At 35.0% G+C, this 16544-nt stretch overlaps 3 protein-coding genes and 1 long non-coding RNA gene across 5 annotated transcripts; 2 read left to right on the top strand and 2 right to left on the bottom strand.

The window, feature by feature from the left end:
- Window positions 1–26: 26 nt before the first annotated feature.
- Window positions 27–3660, bottom strand: LOC113073450 (uncharacterized). Its single transcript, XR_003280500.1, has 5 exons — window positions 3639–3660; window positions 2992–3134; window positions 2561–2691; window positions 2409–2471; window positions 27–278 (listed from the first exon to the last, which is right to left on the bottom strand). It is a non-coding gene; the product is annotated as an uncharacterized LOC113073450 (long non-coding RNA).
- Window positions 3661–4385: 725 nt separating this feature from the next.
- LOC113073455 (leucine-rich repeat-containing protein 47-like) lies at window positions 4386–9305 on the top strand. Its single transcript, XM_026246356.1, has 7 exons — window positions 4386–4560; window positions 4628–5019; window positions 5135–5251; window positions 6733–6848; window positions 7390–7492; window positions 7798–7887; window positions 8870–9305. Exons 1-7 carry the CDS (start codon window positions 4386–4388, stop codon window positions 9089–9091), a joined length of 1215 nt encoding a protein of 404 aa, XP_026102141.1. The 3' UTR covers window positions 9092–9305.
- Window positions 9306–11518: 2213 nt separating this feature from the next.
- On the bottom strand, window positions 11519–11940 carry LOC113073431 (small integral membrane protein 1-like). Its single transcript, XM_026246300.1, has 2 exons — window positions 11738–11940; window positions 11519–11642 (listed from the first exon to the last, which is right to left on the bottom strand). The coding sequence occupies exons 1-2, from the start codon at window positions 11827–11829 to the stop codon at window positions 11519–11521; spliced, it is 216 nt and encodes a 71-aa protein (XP_026102085.1). The 5' UTR covers window positions 11830–11940.
- A 902-nt stretch (window positions 11941–12842) lies between these two features.
- LOC113073449 (mitotic spindle assembly checkpoint protein MAD2B-like) lies at window positions 12843–16308 on the top strand. 2 transcript variants are annotated; one of them, XM_026246348.1, is made up of 9 exons: window positions 12843–12919; window positions 13139–13207; window positions 13300–13418; window positions 13543–13614; window positions 13731–13831; window positions 13919–14013; window positions 14130–14203; window positions 14562–14654; window positions 15405–16307. In XM_026246348.1, exons 2-9 carry the CDS (start codon window positions 13168–13170, stop codon window positions 15459–15461), a joined length of 651 nt encoding a protein of 216 aa, XP_026102133.1. In that variant the 5' UTR covers window positions 12843–12919; window positions 13139–13167; the 3' UTR covers window positions 15462–16307. The 2 variants fall into 2 exon arrangements, with proteins under 2 accessions (XP_026102133.1, XP_026102135.1); XM_026246350.1 differs by lacking the exon at window positions 12843–12919 and having other exon boundaries at window positions 12926–13207; window positions 15405–16308.
- Window positions 16309–16544: the final 236 nt, after the last annotated feature.

The following is a 16544-nucleotide window of genomic DNA, read 5'->3' as shown; positions in this document are numbered from 1 at the left end:
CAATTTAATGCATCCTCAATGAATAAAAGTATTTATTTTCTTTACTTATTTAAAATCTTATTGAACCCAAAATTTTGAACATTAGTGTATATGTGGACAGATGAACGGATGGATGCTCACCTGACTGATGTCCAGCAGGTCAAGGACCTCCAGCTGTTTGTAGACTTTGAGCCTGTAAACTTCCATTTTTTTTCCTTTTTCTGCTTGGCTGTGTCATAGTCCTCTCGTTTTATGGCACTGTGTTTCTCTACATCATACAAGCCCAAACGCTCGCCCACCTAAAAAGAAATAGAGAAAATTAGAAAAAAATTTTTGCTTAGTGCTTAGTAATTACTGTCAGGCTAAAATCAACAGGTAACTAAAGGAACGTTACAGCTCTATTAGAATACACCTGGATGCATTTCAACCATCTCGATTCCAGCTTCACCACGCCAGTGTGTAAAATGATTATTAAACTACATGTGCAAACAAAGATGTGTCTGACAAATAAGGAAAATCTAATAACCTTTTGCAGGTCTGCAATAGCTTGCTTGATTTTTTTGCCCAAGTCATCGAGTGGCGAGAAAGAATCACATTTATAACTTTAGAGCCTGCAAGATAACAAGAGTAAACAAAAGAGAAAGACAGAAGCCTGCATGCACAAATTTAATGTAATGCAATGTAACTTCCGTTTTTACCAGGTGTATGTGCCATCTAAAGCTGAGCTGTGCTGGCTGTTGTTTAGATATTGATCAATCAGCTGATCTCTGCTTAGCTGGGACAAAAACAACAAATTGGCTTAATGTTATTGCAAAGAAAAAAAAAGTGTTTGAACAGGGGTCAGTTTTAAAAGTAACGAATGCTTTTATTCAGAAAGGATGCATTCAATTTATTAAAAGTGGCAAATAAGTGAGTTTTTGACATTGATAATAATAGGAAATGTTTAAGCACCAAATCAAGTATATAAGAATGATCTCTGAAGGACCATTTGACAGTGAAGACTGGAGTAATTATGCTGAAAATTCTGTTCTGCCATCAAATAAATGACTTTAAACGTATTAAAATACAAAAGAGTAATTCGTAAACTGTAATAACATTCACAATTGCTCCAGTGTTTTTCCAAAAAATAAATGCAGCCTTGGTAAGCGTAAGAAACATCTTTGAAAAACATAAAAAAGCTAACTGACCTCAAATTGTTGAACAGTAGTGTACATAGTATACTTATAAATGTTTCTGAATTTAATAGCCTAAAAACAACATCCTTTGAATCAAATGTCTTTCGGCTATTAATTTCAAGGTTAAAAATCTTGATTTCTGCCTGTGAACCAAATCGTATTATCACTAGAGTCCTAGATAACACAAAGAGCCTGCAGCCTGGACAGAGAGAGAGGGATTAGAGATTAACAATGCAGAGATTGTTAGCAAGGTGGGAGAGGACGAGAGAGAGAGAGGAAGTCGTGGAGGAAAAAAGGGGGGGAGACAAGGTGAGACAAGGTAAGAGGAGAAAGAGAGCATGAGAAAGAAAGCAGGGGGTAGTGGGATAAAGCGAATAGGATATATTGATGAGTGATCTGATCTGAAGCTCAGCTGTGCTTATGGAGCTCAGACTCACATTACACAGATCCACATAAAACACTGACCTGCTCAAGAACCACAACACAAAAATATTGCTGTAAGACTACTGAAATTTGGAATTATTATTTAAACTTAAAGTCAAAAAAAAACTGATGCATGCATACAGGCATTTAGATGAGTTCTGCTCCATCCAGTGGATAGTATGAGAAGCTTCCAAATCGATGCTAGGCAAAACTGAATTTTAAAACTGTCTTTCAATTCACAGGAATTTCCTTAGTCCAAAACAACACTGCGTGTTTTGTGCCAAGAAAGGGCTGGTTCGTTTTAACTTACAAGACATATTTTTACCTTATACTATTTAAATGATAAACTCCAAATCTTAATTTTACCTTACAAAACCAAAACATAAATGAAATATATTTTCAGAATATTAACACTATTAAAACACCAAGGGGTACTTCAAGTAAATTATATTTTAAGATAACAGATTCATTTAGCTAAATTTATATAAAATGTGATTAAATTTAAATTAAAATCAACATCCTGCTATCAGCAATAATTCAAGTTTGGGAGCAGAACTACAATTTCAAAAGTATTTCCGATTCAGTTCTGAATGATGAACAACACTGCTCCAACTGCTCAGCCAAAGACTGAGGAATTATTCCAACATCTGTTATAGTCTCTGGTGAATACAATGACTGAACAAACCACAGTTAAGAAAACAGATGAAATTAGTATTTTAAACTTGTTTGTTAGCGCCATTCTAAATCTGATACAGAAACATGCTCAACAGAAATCCATTGCCATCTAGAGGATGTGAAGAGAACAATTCCATAAACTGAAAAGTTACTTACTTCCATCCCCATTTCATGTCCATCCACAGAGTCACCCAAAATATTTATGGCCACCAATGCAACCTAGAATTTAGGAAAGAATGTGTTATAACATTGATGTGACACTACAATAAACAAATCATCCCTAATTTCCCACATGAATCTGTTTGTACCTGATTGTAGATGCTGTATTGATTAACATGGTTTCTGTGAAAAGTGAGCTTTAAGTAAGACCCAACAGCATCAACATGAACAGACTTCAGCTCTCTCTCCAGTCTTCACGTTGTCAGAGAGGGACACATGCCTAGACAACACATTACACTCAACACAGTTAGTTCAGCAAAAACATTTCACAGCACTTTGAACAGCAGTCTATCTCCAATGTGGAAGTCGATCTTGGATGGGATCAGGTACTGATGGGCCAGTAGCTGGAGTTTCCGGATGCGACATCTCTCAACCAACTGCAATATAATTTTCTAAGAGGAATGGACAGAACCTACACACAATCATTAGAAAAAATATTCCTAAAAAAAGTATTTCAGAATGTAATCTTTGGTAAAAGCAACAATGAACAGTTAGCATAAATATTATACAATTAATTTACCTGGTGGATCTCCAGCCACTGACAGTGGGCGCGTGGACCATCAGATATTTGGCAATGTCGTTTCCTTCATTCCCAGACCAGCTGATCACAGTGAAGCCTATCTTATGAGGCATCCTTACCTGAGTTCTGATGGGTATGGCATACTGTATGAACAATACACAAAGTTTAATATCACAAAGCACCAGCACTGTAACATAAATTATACAGAAAGAACCTGTAAATTGGCAACATTCCTTCACATAAGAGTAATGTCGTTTATGAAATATGCTTAAGAGTACATAAATATCTCTAGAATATCATAAAAAATGCTTGTTCAAATTAACAATTAATTAAACAGCAGCAATGCTAGGTGAAACTATTTAAATCCACATTACTACCACATAGGTAGCTACTTGTTGTAACACTGTAATTTCAGCTAAGTCTGCATTTAAATATTGTACATGTATTCAGAGTTTTGCCGCGTATTAAAAAGAAGTATTTAGCGTTAGCGTGCAATCAACTAAACAGTAACATCAATTACTCTTCAAAAACAGCATTAAGGATTTTAATCACAAACCACACGTTAATCATATAACGCTCACTCATTCTTAGAGTAGTACTATTATTCACTAATTGGCAGATACAATTTCGACAAATAAGTTGTTTACCCAGATACAGCAGTTGCTTACAACTGAATCGTGTGCGCATGCGCGAGTGTTTCGTTCGTTCTTGAAAGAATCCGGTGTTTTTGAATGAATCTTCTATCCTTGTTCTATATTCTACATTCTTTTTTCTATTTAATTCACACATTTCTTAATAGTTTATTGTATTCTATCTTCATATAAGTGTGTACGGCCAAAATTCTTTGTAGATGCACAGTGGGACGAGAAATTAGGTAAAACATTTTATAAACTTCCATCACATGCTGAATTTTATATTTATTTTAATTATATTAATCATATTATTTTATTTTTCTAAATTATGTATTTAAATTATTATGTATATAATATACACATTGAATAATTATTTTAATGTCTATTTCGCCACCTACTGGCCCACGACGCAAGCAAAAGAAAGAATCGATTAAAGAATCTTTTAGATGAACTGATTCAAAAGATTCGAGTCACTTTAGTGAATCAAAAGTCCAGTCTCTATCGAAAAGGAAAGGATGCTGGTTCTTGTAGTCATTAATAATGGTTCTGGTTAAAAATGGGAGAGTTACCCTAAGACGATTTGTAAAATATTAGTATTAAAATATGAAATATGACAATCCTAAATTCCAAATCCAACGCCTAATTAAGTTAAATAAATTGTCATAGGAATTGGATGAAAAACCGGTATCTTATTAATTAAACTCTTCCTGGTTGCGTCCAGGAATCCACGACCTCGTTTCGGGTGGGTTATGTTTGGACAACATGGCTGAAGTCAGCTCATTGAATATTTGGCCAGAAATAGAAAAGGCAGAAAATGAGAACAGGCGTGAGCTGGTTCTTCAGGGTTCAGCGGTTCACAAAAAGATCCAGAGCAGCGGCGGATTTCACGCGCGACTTTATTCCCTCTCGCTCCTAAACTACCTGGAGATCAGTCAATGTCCCATTTTACATGAGATCCACGAGAACATCAGACATCTGTCTCATCTACAGAGTATGATCCTCATATTTTAAAGGGAACAAGTTGAAGGACAAGAGGCTTGAGAAGATGGTGAATGGCTGCCAGACTAAATCAGTCCTAGACTACCTGAGGGCAGGTGGGAGGGAGAAAGGGAAAGGCAAGCAGCAGGATGGAGAGGTGAGCGAGAAGCTTGATGGAGTCAGGAACATCTCAAAGAAGAAAAGCGGTGCAAAGCAGAAAGGCAGAAAAGAGGCAGAGGAAGTGGATGAGCTTAAAAGGATGGTTGTCAGAGTTCTGCATGTATCCAAAGCACCCTCCGCTGTGACAGTCAAAGTCTCTGCAGGCGTCAAGGATGTTCGGCCATACATTGTGTGCTGCATTGTAAAAGGCATGAACCTCAGACAAGGAAATGCACTCAAGCGATTCTTAGTTGCTCAGGTGACATAAGTTTAAATAAATATCTCATCCATCAGAACTCTTGTGTACTGTCTATCTGTCTTTTTAAGATAGATTTTATATAAGCTTATACAAATATCATGTATTCTGTCTGCAGACCAAACTTCACGATGAGATTTGTGCCAAAAGAACAACAGCAACCATTGCAACTCATGACCTTGGCTTGCTGAAGGCTCCTCTGTTGTATGACGCCAGGCCACCAGATACACTGAAGGTATTTTCGTATGGATAATTAGTATTCTTTTTGTAAAAAATCCACAATTAAATAATCTTGACACAGTCTAAACTGTCCCAGGGGTTTGTTACATAACTCATCAATCAAAGCATCTCCACTAGTTGCATAACCGGCAAACAATGCAGGAATGATGAATATTTAAAAACCGCACAGTTTTTGTGAATTGCGGGAATCTGGTTTCAAAGCCACCAGCTGACTAATGACACAGAGAAGTCCCATAATCCTCAGTTTTTAATAATAAATGAACAGTCTTTTTTCTGGCTGTTGTTTCTTTTGTGTTGACAGTGAATTCGGCACCTATCTAAGAGGCCACAGGCTGTTGCACAGAAGGATGTGTTACATTGCTTCATTCTCATAATTGATGGTTTCATTTACACTGCTGTTCAAAGGTTTGGGATAAGTGAAATTTTTAATGGAGTCTCTTATGCTCATCAAGGCTGCATTTATTTTTATTTTTTTGAAATTGTGGAATATTATTGCAATTTCTAATATTAATTTCCTATTTAAATATACTTTAAAATATCATTTATTTCTGTGATGCAGCACTGAATTTTATCAGCCGTTACTCCAGTCTTCAGTGTCACAGAAATCATTCTAATATGCTGATTTATTATCAGTGTGGAAACTCGTGCTGCTTAATATTTGTTTGGAACCTGTGACACTTTTCTCTTTGATTCTTTGATGGAAAAAAAGTAAAAAAATAAATAAAGAAACACAGCATTTATTCCAAATAGAGATCTTTTCTAACAATAGTAATAATATAAGTCTTTACTATAACTTTTTATCCATTTAACACATCCTTGCTAATAAAATAATTAATTAAAAAATAATTATAATAATCAAATACTGACCCCAAACTTTTGAGTAGTAGCGTATATTGTTTGTAACATAATTTCTTTTTAACTTCTTATTTATCAAATGATCCTGAAAAAAGTATCATAGGTCCCCAACAATATTTTGCAGCACAGTTGTTTCCAACATTGATAATAAATCAACATATTAGAATGATTTCTGACAGATCATTTGACACTGAAGAATGGAGTAGCCTAATGATGCCGAAAATGCAGCTTTGCCTTACAGGAAGGAAGAAATAACATTTTAAAGTATATTGAAATAGAAAACTTATTTTAAATTGCCATCATTTTTCACAAAATATTTTTTCAAAAAATATTTTAATCAAATAGATACAGCCCTGATGAGCATAATAAACATCTTTAAAAAAAACTTACTGATCCCAAACTGCAAAAGAACAGACTTAAGTAATAATCTAAGAAACATTTTATGCTATATTGTGAATATAGTGACATAAACCCTTGTAGCTGATTATATTCACAATCAAGCACTTCCAAGGAAAAATTTAAAATGATAATAATTTTCATTTAAGTATTGCTGCAACACCAAAAAACATACCTACTGCAGAGTTATATATATATATATGATAGTATTGTCAATGTGTGTAGATAGCTCCTCTGGGTCGTAAGGAGATGAAGGCAACTGAACTTCTGAAGATGCTTCAGGAGGAAGCAGATGAACAGAGAAAACAGAAAAAGAGACAAAACGTTTCAGGACTCCATAAGTAAGAAAGTGCATATTGAATACCTGATTATATAATATTAATAGTGGTAAAAATTTAATATTATTAATATTATTATGACCACTTCTCCGGGTGTGTGTTCACTGCTGTGTGTGTGCACTTTGGATTGGTTAAATGCACAGCATGAATTCTGAGTATGGGTCACCATACTTGGCTGTATGTCACTTCACTTCACTTCGTTTGTCTACAGTATAGTTTGAAACTGTGGAGGGCACAATCTGTTAAGAAAATGAGTGGTTTTGTGCAAAATCTAACATCATTCTCAATGTAAAAGGGCTAGGTCATGCTCTTCAATGGCATTGTTTACTATCTACGCCCTTTCTAAGTGATCCGAAAAATATCCCTTGTTTGTCACACACCTATCCTGTTGTTGTGGGTAATTGGTGTAATTTCATCCATGTAATCGCACTTCATCCAAGACTGCACAGAACACTAAGTACAAATACTGAACTGTGACACAGTGAATTAATTCATTATTCAGCGTTTCATGGACGTATTCCCAACTTTTAATTCTTCATCCCAGATCCCTTCAACTCCTTGATGGGAAAGATCTTTACCCCTGCTTGATTGACTCAGAGGATCATGTGGTCTCATTCCCACCAATCACGAACAGCGAGAGGACAAAGGTAATCTAAGGAAATTAAGTGAAGTACAGTATGAAAACATTATTTCAGGGTTTAAATGATGAAGGTGAATGGCATGATCAACTCGACTGATTTTATGGCTTCTTTTTTTTTATGATATTTATTATTTCTTTATCCAGAATGGCATTGAAAGTATGTCATCAAAATAAAATACAATATTATTAATGCAAATGTTTATTTATTTTAATATTTTTCACATGACAATTGTTAAAAAAATTATTGAATTTTTTATTATAATAGTATTATTTTTGTCAAACAGCATTTTTAGCAAACTTCTGTCTCTGCAGATAAAGAGGTCCACACAAGAGCTGTTTTTAGAGGTGACGAGCTCCAGCAGTCTGCAGATCTGTAAAGATGTCATGGACGCACTGATAATAGTAAGATACTACTAGTGTTTTGTTTTATATTCTGTTATAAGATGTATTTAATTTTGCATTTTGTGTTTATTTAGATATCAACCAAATTGTATGACAATAGAATTAAAACTAAATCATTCCTCGATCCAGTATCAATACTGCAGTGTCTGTAGTCAAGAGATTGGTAGGATTGTCTATTTTTGTTTTTGTTTGTTTGATTTTGGTTGCTTTTTGTTTCAATATATCATATTTTATATGGCACTGATTTGGGTCTGTAAGAGTGCTAGATTGGATTAGCATTGTTATGCTATTTGACAGCACAGCTTTTGAATGCTGATACTCTAGTGGAAGAAATGAGCTCATCTTTCTGCACACACACACACACACACACACGGTGTACAGTGTCTCGGAGGCATTGCACCATCACATAATACAAGTGCAATTCAAGAGCCCCTTGGCTGCTGCTGATTTTATCAGTCCATTTTTGTTTGGTTTAATTAACATTCCTAATTTATAGCAAAAACTTAAAAATCCTATTTTGCAATTGTGTAAAAACTACCTGACGTGATGGAAAACCCTGAAATGTGACAAGGAAGATAAAACCGAGGATTTGGTTTAGATTGCAGCTGTGAGATTTTCTCCGTGATACCTGTGAATGACCTGTTCCACTTTCGCACAATCTTCGTTTACGACAGCTCAAATAACTACTAAATATTTCACTATAAAAGACAGTCAGAATAATCAGTGCCATTAAATCAGTCGTTAAGCTGGGTCATTGCGTTCAGTTTATCCGCATTCATTAGCAGTTATGCTATTACTAAGTACCAAGTCAATTAAAAAAGGCATCTGTTTACACTGCTATCCTCATTCAAAGTCAATTACACAAACAAACATGGTGGTTAGTAGCATTACTAAGCTATGCATATTTACAGTGGAAAACAGCATCCATGTTTATTAGCGTATATTCATGCATTTTCACTGACTATTCTTGCTTCTATTTCAGAAAATGGCAGAGCTTAATAAATTAGCCTTTGATGCAAAGGAGGATGTGGGTTCAGATGAAGAGATGGATGTGATTTCAGATCGTCCTGCAGAGGACCTAACCTCCTCGGAGCTGACCGTACTACAAGTGAAGGTCGTGGACATAGATGGAAACCTTAAAGTGGTTTACCCATCAAAAACTGACCTGATGTCCGACGTCAGCAATCTAACTGCCGTCCGATAACAAAATTCAGCTGTTGGTTTTCTTTCTAATTTTGGAATTAATTTACCCCACTCTCCATATAGTTTTCTCTCTCATCAAATTAAAACTGCTATTAATTTAAAAGTTGGATTCAATGGTTCTCATTTACACTCCTGTCTTTTGTATAAAAGTTTGTTTCCACCTCAGTGTACAGATTTACACTTCTAATATAATTAATGTTGTTGAAGTTACTTTGTCCTTGTCAATAAAATAAATATAAAAATTGTACACTTTCCCTGTTTTGCTGAATCTTTCAGTTGGGTAAGATATAAAAGTACACTGTCAAATCTTTCAGTATCAAGTTTACTTCCTTGAGCAAGGTTTTTAACCTCAGGATGACTCTGTATAAGAACCTTTGAACCTCTGGATGAGAGACATCTGCATCAATATCTAAACTACTTATCAGTCTCATAATTCAGTTTATAGTTAGGTTAGGTTTGCAGTAACTATATTAAAATGCACATCTTCAGACATGTTTAGTGAAGTGACAGTAGCATTGTTTGCATCCTATGTTTGTTTGTGCCTGTGGAGCACATGAATGCTGCGGGTTTGGTTACAGATCAGGTGACTGGCCAACTCAGGAAATGTAAAGAGGAGGAGAATAAGTCTGAGCTGTCTATAAGAGATGCAAGAAGGATACTGTCCCTCAGGACAGTCCATCATGATACATGACACTGACAGTTGTCCATTTTGCTCCTATTAACAAGTTCTGAAAATGACCCAGAGGAATGACATTTGGGACCATGGGACCAAATGGAAGAGTGGATCTAGCAAAACTCTTAACATCCAGGAGAATTTCCATACGTTTGAGACATTTAAGACCCCCAGTCCGTCTCTGCCGATCTGTCTGGAGTTGATTGGAACAAAGGGATCCTACCATTTATCATCAGGGTGGAAACTGGCTGGAAATGGAAAAGATCAAACTATCAAACCTCGTAAGGTTTTAATGGCGAAGGGGAACGATGGCAGGACTTTGACGAAGAGTAGCTCGCTGCCTCCAATACACAGCCCAAGAATAACCACTATCTCCATGTCTAGTGCAAAAACCTGTGTGTCAAGCTGGGGAGTAGGATGTCAGGAGAAGAAAGCCAATATCTTGTCCACCAGCTTAAGGATGGACAAGGCATTGTTCAATAGACAAAGGCAGGGATGTCCGCTGATCTGCAATGGACTCGCTGTTTTTAATGATAGTCCGCAGGTTCAAAACCAAGACCTGAGACAAGACAAGATCCCTGGTGTATCAGCAGGGCTGCCACAGGATGTAGAGCCCAGTAACATCAGTGCCAGAGACAGAGAAGTGATGACAGAAAGGATGAAGGATTCATCGAGTGTATCTAAGGACAGACTTACGCTGCCATTCTCTGATTCGGCTATTGAGATGGAAAATGAGAACGAAGTGAATGAAATGATGGAAAATCAGGAGGACGAGTATTATACTAACCAAAGGATCACGGCATGGATTGTCAAAGTAAATGCAAGCTTGTTTTCTCCATTCAAAGATGAAATTATTGAGCAAATGCTAGAAGAGCAGGATGTGGATACTATTAAAATCATCTATGACTAGGAGTGATGTCAAACGCAATGTTAAGTGTAAACAGTGTAAAATAATTTTCAATTTGCTAACAATTGTTCATCCATTAGGTTTTGTTTTAATTCTTAAAATGGTAATAATATTCAACTTAAAATGATGAAATTACTTTGTATACACCATTCCAAATTTTAAGTTTGGTAAGAGATTTGTAAAGTTTTAAAGGTCTCTTGTGGTCAGCAAGGCTACATTCATTTGATCAAAAATACAGTAAAAACTCTATTGTGGAATATTACTACAAAAAACAGTTTTGTATTTAGTCATGTGAAGTAAAAGCTGCAGCCTTTACTATACAAAATTTTATATTATTATCAATGTTTAAATGTGTTTTCTGTCACCTTTGACTAATTTAATCCATACTTGCTAAATAAAAATATTGTCTCTAAAAAAAAATGTAATCTTACTGACTCCAAATGTTTGAACCAAATGTACAAAGACTGCTAAAAGCTGCTGTAACAGTGTTGTTCCTTGTTAGTCATGATAAGGCATTAACCAAAAATGAAACCTCTCTTTAAAGTGTTAACTGTTAACTTTATTTTATTCTTGGTGTAATAGCAAATTAATGGCAGTGTATGGTGACTGCTTTACATGCACTTTTGGATATGAAATGGTCACTGACATTCAAAAAAATAAAAAAAATAAAATCTGTTTTTGAATTTAAGTATTTGATTTGTTAACACTGGTTAAGATACTCTGTTAAAATAAAAGTATTTATTTAAAAACACATTTTTTATAAATTTTACTTCTTTAATGGACATAATTCATGTTTCAAATAACAGCCAGTTCCATAAATAGTAATTTCCGTCAATATATTGTCCTCTTCAGCATCGGTGAACGTAGTATCCTGTGATGTATCCAATAATGTATATAACTATCATCACAGCCAAAGACACCGCCACTTTCATTACAATGCCAAGACGTTCGATGCACAGTCTGTTATAGAGACTATATGGGCACAGATGTGACTGACATGAGTTATTTGATTGACTCTAATCACAATTCTGAAACTAGTTCATCAGTTATATGAAATATATTCTCACCCAATCAGTCTGGACTGTGAATGCAGCACTTGCATGTTCATGTTGTCTTCATTCCAGCAGTTGTATTGAACACTGGCCTCATTGGACTCCATTTCCTTCCAGCTCTCTGCTCCTCAATCAGCTACAAAGTAAAGACCGATAAAAAGGAGAAACTACTAGCAAACTCTTTGAACAAAGGCTTATCCTGCTACTTTTCACTTCAAGAAAATGTATTTTGGATAGCTTAAGGTTGTATTTACTTTCCACTTATGGATGTTGCTGTGTTTTGAAAAGTTATAAAGTTGTAAATAATTCAGCAATTCAGTAATCCGCAATAAAGTGTTAATAAATAAGATAAAACAGTGTACAGAGTCCAGTGTACATAGTATATACAGCTATTTTGTGTAAGTATTTACTGCATACTTAAGTACTCAAGTATGTACTGCAGTTATACAGTTACAATCTAGTAAGTTACTGAATGAATGACTGTTTTGATTATTTTCCTACTTTATGGGCAAATCCATTGTGAATCAAAGCATAATTTGAATACTCACAGGTTCTCAGGACATTAACTGGTAAGTAAATACAATTAGTCTTATGTATGTAATATCTAAAGAGCAGCAGGTCCATAAGGTCATTTAGGTAAACCTTTGCTCACAGCCTGTCATAAACGAAATCCCTGAATTAGGCTACATGCTGTCCTGGTTAAATGAAAATAAACTGCTGGTCAGGTCCCCTGAATTAAATAGGCTTTTATTATGCAGGACTACATGTGAATTAATAATTATTTCATGAATTGCTTTACATAAATAAATAAATAATATTTTATGAAATCCCTGAAGAAGTGGAGACATGTCAGATAATGGTTAGATTGTTCAGATAATAGTCTTTCTCACCTGCCGATTGTTTGTTCAGAGAGGTGTCATTTATTTTGCACCAAAATAAGTTATTTTACATGTTGTCATACAGTTTATATGAGATCTTTGGTCTTACTACCGACATAATTATTTACTGCATATAAATAGATACATACAAGATGCAGTCATCTGTTCCGTTTTATTATATTATTTTATAACACAGGTTCGTTGTCGCGTTCCTCTTCCGCTCCGCTAGGTGGCAGCAGGTATAAAGCTATAAAACGCTGCGGTTCTCTTGCCGGTTACAGAAGAAAAGTGTAAACATCTATGTAAACATCATTCTAGGGTAAACATCCTTCGAGAAATGTTTTATGAAATGTTTGTTTATTTACTGTTTATTTGTGCATGACAGACACTTTCCCAGTAATCGGACTGAGTGTATTACAGTAACGTTAATAGTTTTCTTTTTTACTTATTTTTTTCTAAACACAAACGTAATTCTGGAGCAACTATAATGCATGATCGATGATATTTTATAAACGAGACGCTCCTCTTTTCATTAAAGGTTGTTGCATATAATTTGGCTGCTTCAGTATGGCCACTCTGACGAGGCAGGACCTTAATTTTGGCCAAGGTAATTTTTGTAGTTCGTGTGTTAATGTAATTCACTGTAAACCTTTCAAATAACGTCATTGTGAATATTCTTTTTATATTGGTCTTTATCAGTTGTTGCTGACATTCTGTGTGAGTTTTTGGAAGTGGCCATTCACCTCATCCTATATGTCCGAGAGATCTATCCATCTGGTATTTTTGAGAAAAGGAAGAAATACAACGTACCTGTGCAGGTAATGATTTTAAGATTGATGACAGTACGAACAAGCACTGCTTTGCTAATTCATAATGCGATAGGAGAGAAATAGACAGAAACTGTTGCTGAAGGTATTTGACCACTTATGTTTAATTTGACAGATGTCATGTCATCCTGAGTTAAATCAGTACATTCAAGACACGCTCCATTGTGTCAAGCCACTGATAGAGAAGGTGAGGTTTTTATTTCATATTTGATTAATGTACTTACAGAAAAACAGGCTATATGATTAGAATGGTTTCCATCTGAACAATGGGAAAACAAGACTTGTTTTGTGCTCTTTGTGCAGAATGAGGCTGAGAAGGTTGTATTGGTGATCATGGATAAAGAGCATCATCCAGTGGAGAGATTTGTGTTTGAGATCTCACAGCCTCCGCTGCTGTCCATCAGGTGAGTGACAGTGGATTTAGTGTTTTAAAATCCAGGTGGGAGTCATGGATTTTTCTGATAAGTGTGTGTTGGGTTTTGCTGTGTCAGCTCAGAGACTCTGCTGTCTCATGTGGAACAGCTGCTGAGAGCGATGATCTTAAAAATCAGCGTATGTGATGCTGTTCTAGACCATAATCCTCCAGGTAGGAGCTCAGCCATTGCCACAAAATGATCGGTTCCAGTAATTGAGTTCACACTTATTAAACATAAAGTTTTAATAGATTTATATTTAAATTGTGTATTGTCTTCCACTCTGTAGGATGCACATTCACATTGCTGGTACACACCAGGGAAGCTGCCACAAGAAACATGGAGAAAGTTCAGGTCATCAAGGTGTGTTAAAGCAGCTGTATGTTTTAACCATAATTTGTTTTACTCTTGTCTTTTCTTGTCTCTAGTTCACTCTGTTGACTGGATATCTAAGTGAACTGCTGGAAAACCTAAAAACAACGACGTTATTCTCAGATGTCCCACAAAAAGACACTCTACATGCAAACCTGATGTGAACTCTTATATAGTTCCTTCTACGGTTTTCACACTTCCCAGTGGTCACCAAATCTGCTTGGTTATGAAAATTCTTCCAAATTTCCTTTTTTGCAGAACAAAATAACCAAATATGGGTTTGTAATTTTAGGACAAAAGAAAATGTAAAATTCACATTCTTGTCTTATGTTTTGTGTATGTTTTACAGGATTTTCCGTGGATTGTAGCAGATGAGCAGGAAGTTCACATGGAAGAGGCGAAACTCATTCCTCTTAAAACGATGACTTCTAATATTCTCAAGGTGAGAAAGTAAAGAGAGAGTCAGATTTCATTGCTTCAAATAAAGCACAAATGCTTTAGGATCATTCTCAAATAATGCTGCAGAACATGATCATCAGACATGTGACACAGCAGTGTGTCAGCTGAATGAACAAGTTTGTAAGTAAAGTGAATGAGGAACTAATACCAGGGCTCTGAAACGGTCCAAGGAACGAAAACAAGAACTGAAATCAAACAAAATTTTGATTTGTAACGGAACCAAAATATAATTTTATAGTTGCGGGCAGAATGAAAAATTTGAAATGGCCATTTACCAGTTAATAACTTTATCATTATTTTATAAAAAGTTGCACTGCTCCGTTGTACAATCTGTTGCATTCAGTGTTACCGGTGTCTCACTATGCTGTTAGCCGATGCAAAGGATAATGTAGATGAGAGTGAAGTACAAAGCTTATTACATAATAAATAATAGGCATTTTAGCATCCAGATACATTGCAAATGTGGAAACATTTGGATTAGTTTCGAATGAAAAAGGTAGGCATCAGTTTCACCTTAAATTCATTTGTTTTTGGATTTACATTTTTAAGCCTAAACTTTTTTGGATTTGTTGTGGAGAGAAGGAAACTAATAACTGTTTTTATAATAGAGAGACTTTGTATACATAAATACACATACATCACAACGACATGAAAACGTGTTCGTGAAAAAAGAAAGTTACATGTTGTCTTGATGCATTATTATACAGAATGCTTTCTTTTTGCCTTTAAACAGATGCAGCTCTATGTAGAAGAAAGAACACAGAAAAATGTATGCTCTGCAAACACATGAATGCAGCTGCAGTTGTTTACCACAGGAAGCAGGAACTTTTTATAATCGCTGACAACGGGCCTATTTATAAACTAGGTTTTGCTAACATGACAAGTATGTTGAGCTGGACTGTGCATTTTATTAAGTAAGTTGAACTAATGTTTGTCAGTATATCTGAATCTTTTACCTCTGTTTAATTTTTTCTCATGTTCATTGTGCTGAAATTGTCCCGTTTTATTTTAAATATATATTTTTTGTTCTTTCACTGCCAATTTCTACCTCTGTGACTCCCGATACGTTTACAAAATGAGATGTGGAAGTATTGTCCATTGGTAGTTCATAATAATAAATGCATAACTTATGTTAACAAACTGAACCTCATTTTAATGTGTTTACCCTGATTAAGTCAAAGACAATCAGAAGTGTAATTCTAATTTATTGATTTAAACTTTTTTTTTTTAATTCACAAAGATTATTTTGATGCATTCTTTTGATATACTGTTAATCATTACATCAAAATAATAAAAGTAACAACAACAAAAATGTTTAAACAAAACCTCAGTTCTCTAGCCTGGTAATACCAAAGTCTGCTACTTCGATTTGCTTTGTAGACCGTACAGAAGCGAACATAAACTGAGTAGAAGTCGAAGCCTGGCTATCAGTTCTCTTGATAATTTATACAACTGGGCAGTGGACTTTAGTTCATTTTATTGTGTTTATTGTGTTTTTATTTTCTCGGTATTTATCACTGCTGAAATTGTCCTAATTCTTTATACAATTTTATTACCGCTTTTTAAAAGTGAGGTTGGATGTAGTTTGAAAGCACATAAAGTGCTTTACAGATTTCACATTAAAAACAGCTGTTACATTACATTAGATTCAAACTATGTTATTTAGTCACAAAATATTCTGTGCACAGAATGTCAATGCTTACTATCCACAATATTGTTAAAACAATGTTAAAACAAACTAATGGAAATAACCAAAACAATCCAAGGTTTTTATTTAGCACAGTGGCTAAATTAATAAACCAGATGCCTCTGGATTCAAATATTCCATAAATGTTTAATAGTAAAGACTTTATGATTTCTTTGCTGATAAAAT

The sequence above is a fragment of the Carassius auratus genome, unplaced genomic scaffold (genome assembly GCF_003368295.1).
Source record: "Carassius auratus strain Wakin unplaced genomic scaffold, ASM336829v1 scaf_tig00012155, whole genome shotgun sequence".
NCBI classification, from domain to species: Eukaryota; Metazoa; Chordata; class Actinopteri; order Cypriniformes; family Cyprinidae; genus Carassius; species Carassius auratus.
This window is presented reverse-complemented; position numbering and strand designations above follow the sequence as displayed.

What these genes read in the sequence shown, in the direction of transcription:
- LOC113073449 (XM_026246350.1), top strand. Translation starts at nt 13,168, where the DNA reads ATGGCCACTCTGACGAGGCAGGACCTTAATTTTGGCCAAG. An exon ending in GGACCTTAATTTTGGCCAAG is followed by an intron (nt 13,208 to 13,299) that starts GTAATTTTTGTA and finishes GGTCTTTATCAG; the next exon opens with TTGTTGCTGACATTCTGTGT. An exon ending in AGAAAGTTCAGGTCATCAAG is followed by an intron (nt 14,204 to 14,561) that starts GTGTGTTAAAGC and finishes TATGTTTTACAG; the next exon opens with GATTTTCCGTGGATTGTAGC.
- LOC113073431 (XM_026246300.1), bottom strand. Translation starts at nt 11,829, where the DNA reads ATGGAGTCCAATGAGGCCAGTGTTCAATACAACTGCTGGAATGAAGAC. An exon ending in TCACAGTCCAGACTGATTGG is followed by an intron (nt 11,643 to 11,737) that starts GTGAGAATATAT and finishes GTGCCCATATAG; the next exon opens with TCTCTATAACAGACTGTGCA.
- LOC113073455 (XM_026246356.1), top strand. Translation starts at nt 4,386, where the DNA reads ATGGCTGAAGTCAGCTCATTGAATATTTGGCCAGAAATAGAAAAGGCA. An exon ending in GGCCACCAGATACACTGAAG is followed by an intron (nt 5,252 to 6,732) that starts GTATTTTCGTAT and finishes CAATGTGTGTAG; the next exon opens with ATAGCTCCTCTGGGTCGTAA. An exon ending in AACGTTTCAGGACTCCATAA is followed by an intron (nt 6,849 to 7,389) that starts GTAAGAAAGTGC and finishes TCTTCATCCCAG; the next exon opens with ATCCCTTCAACTCCTTGATG.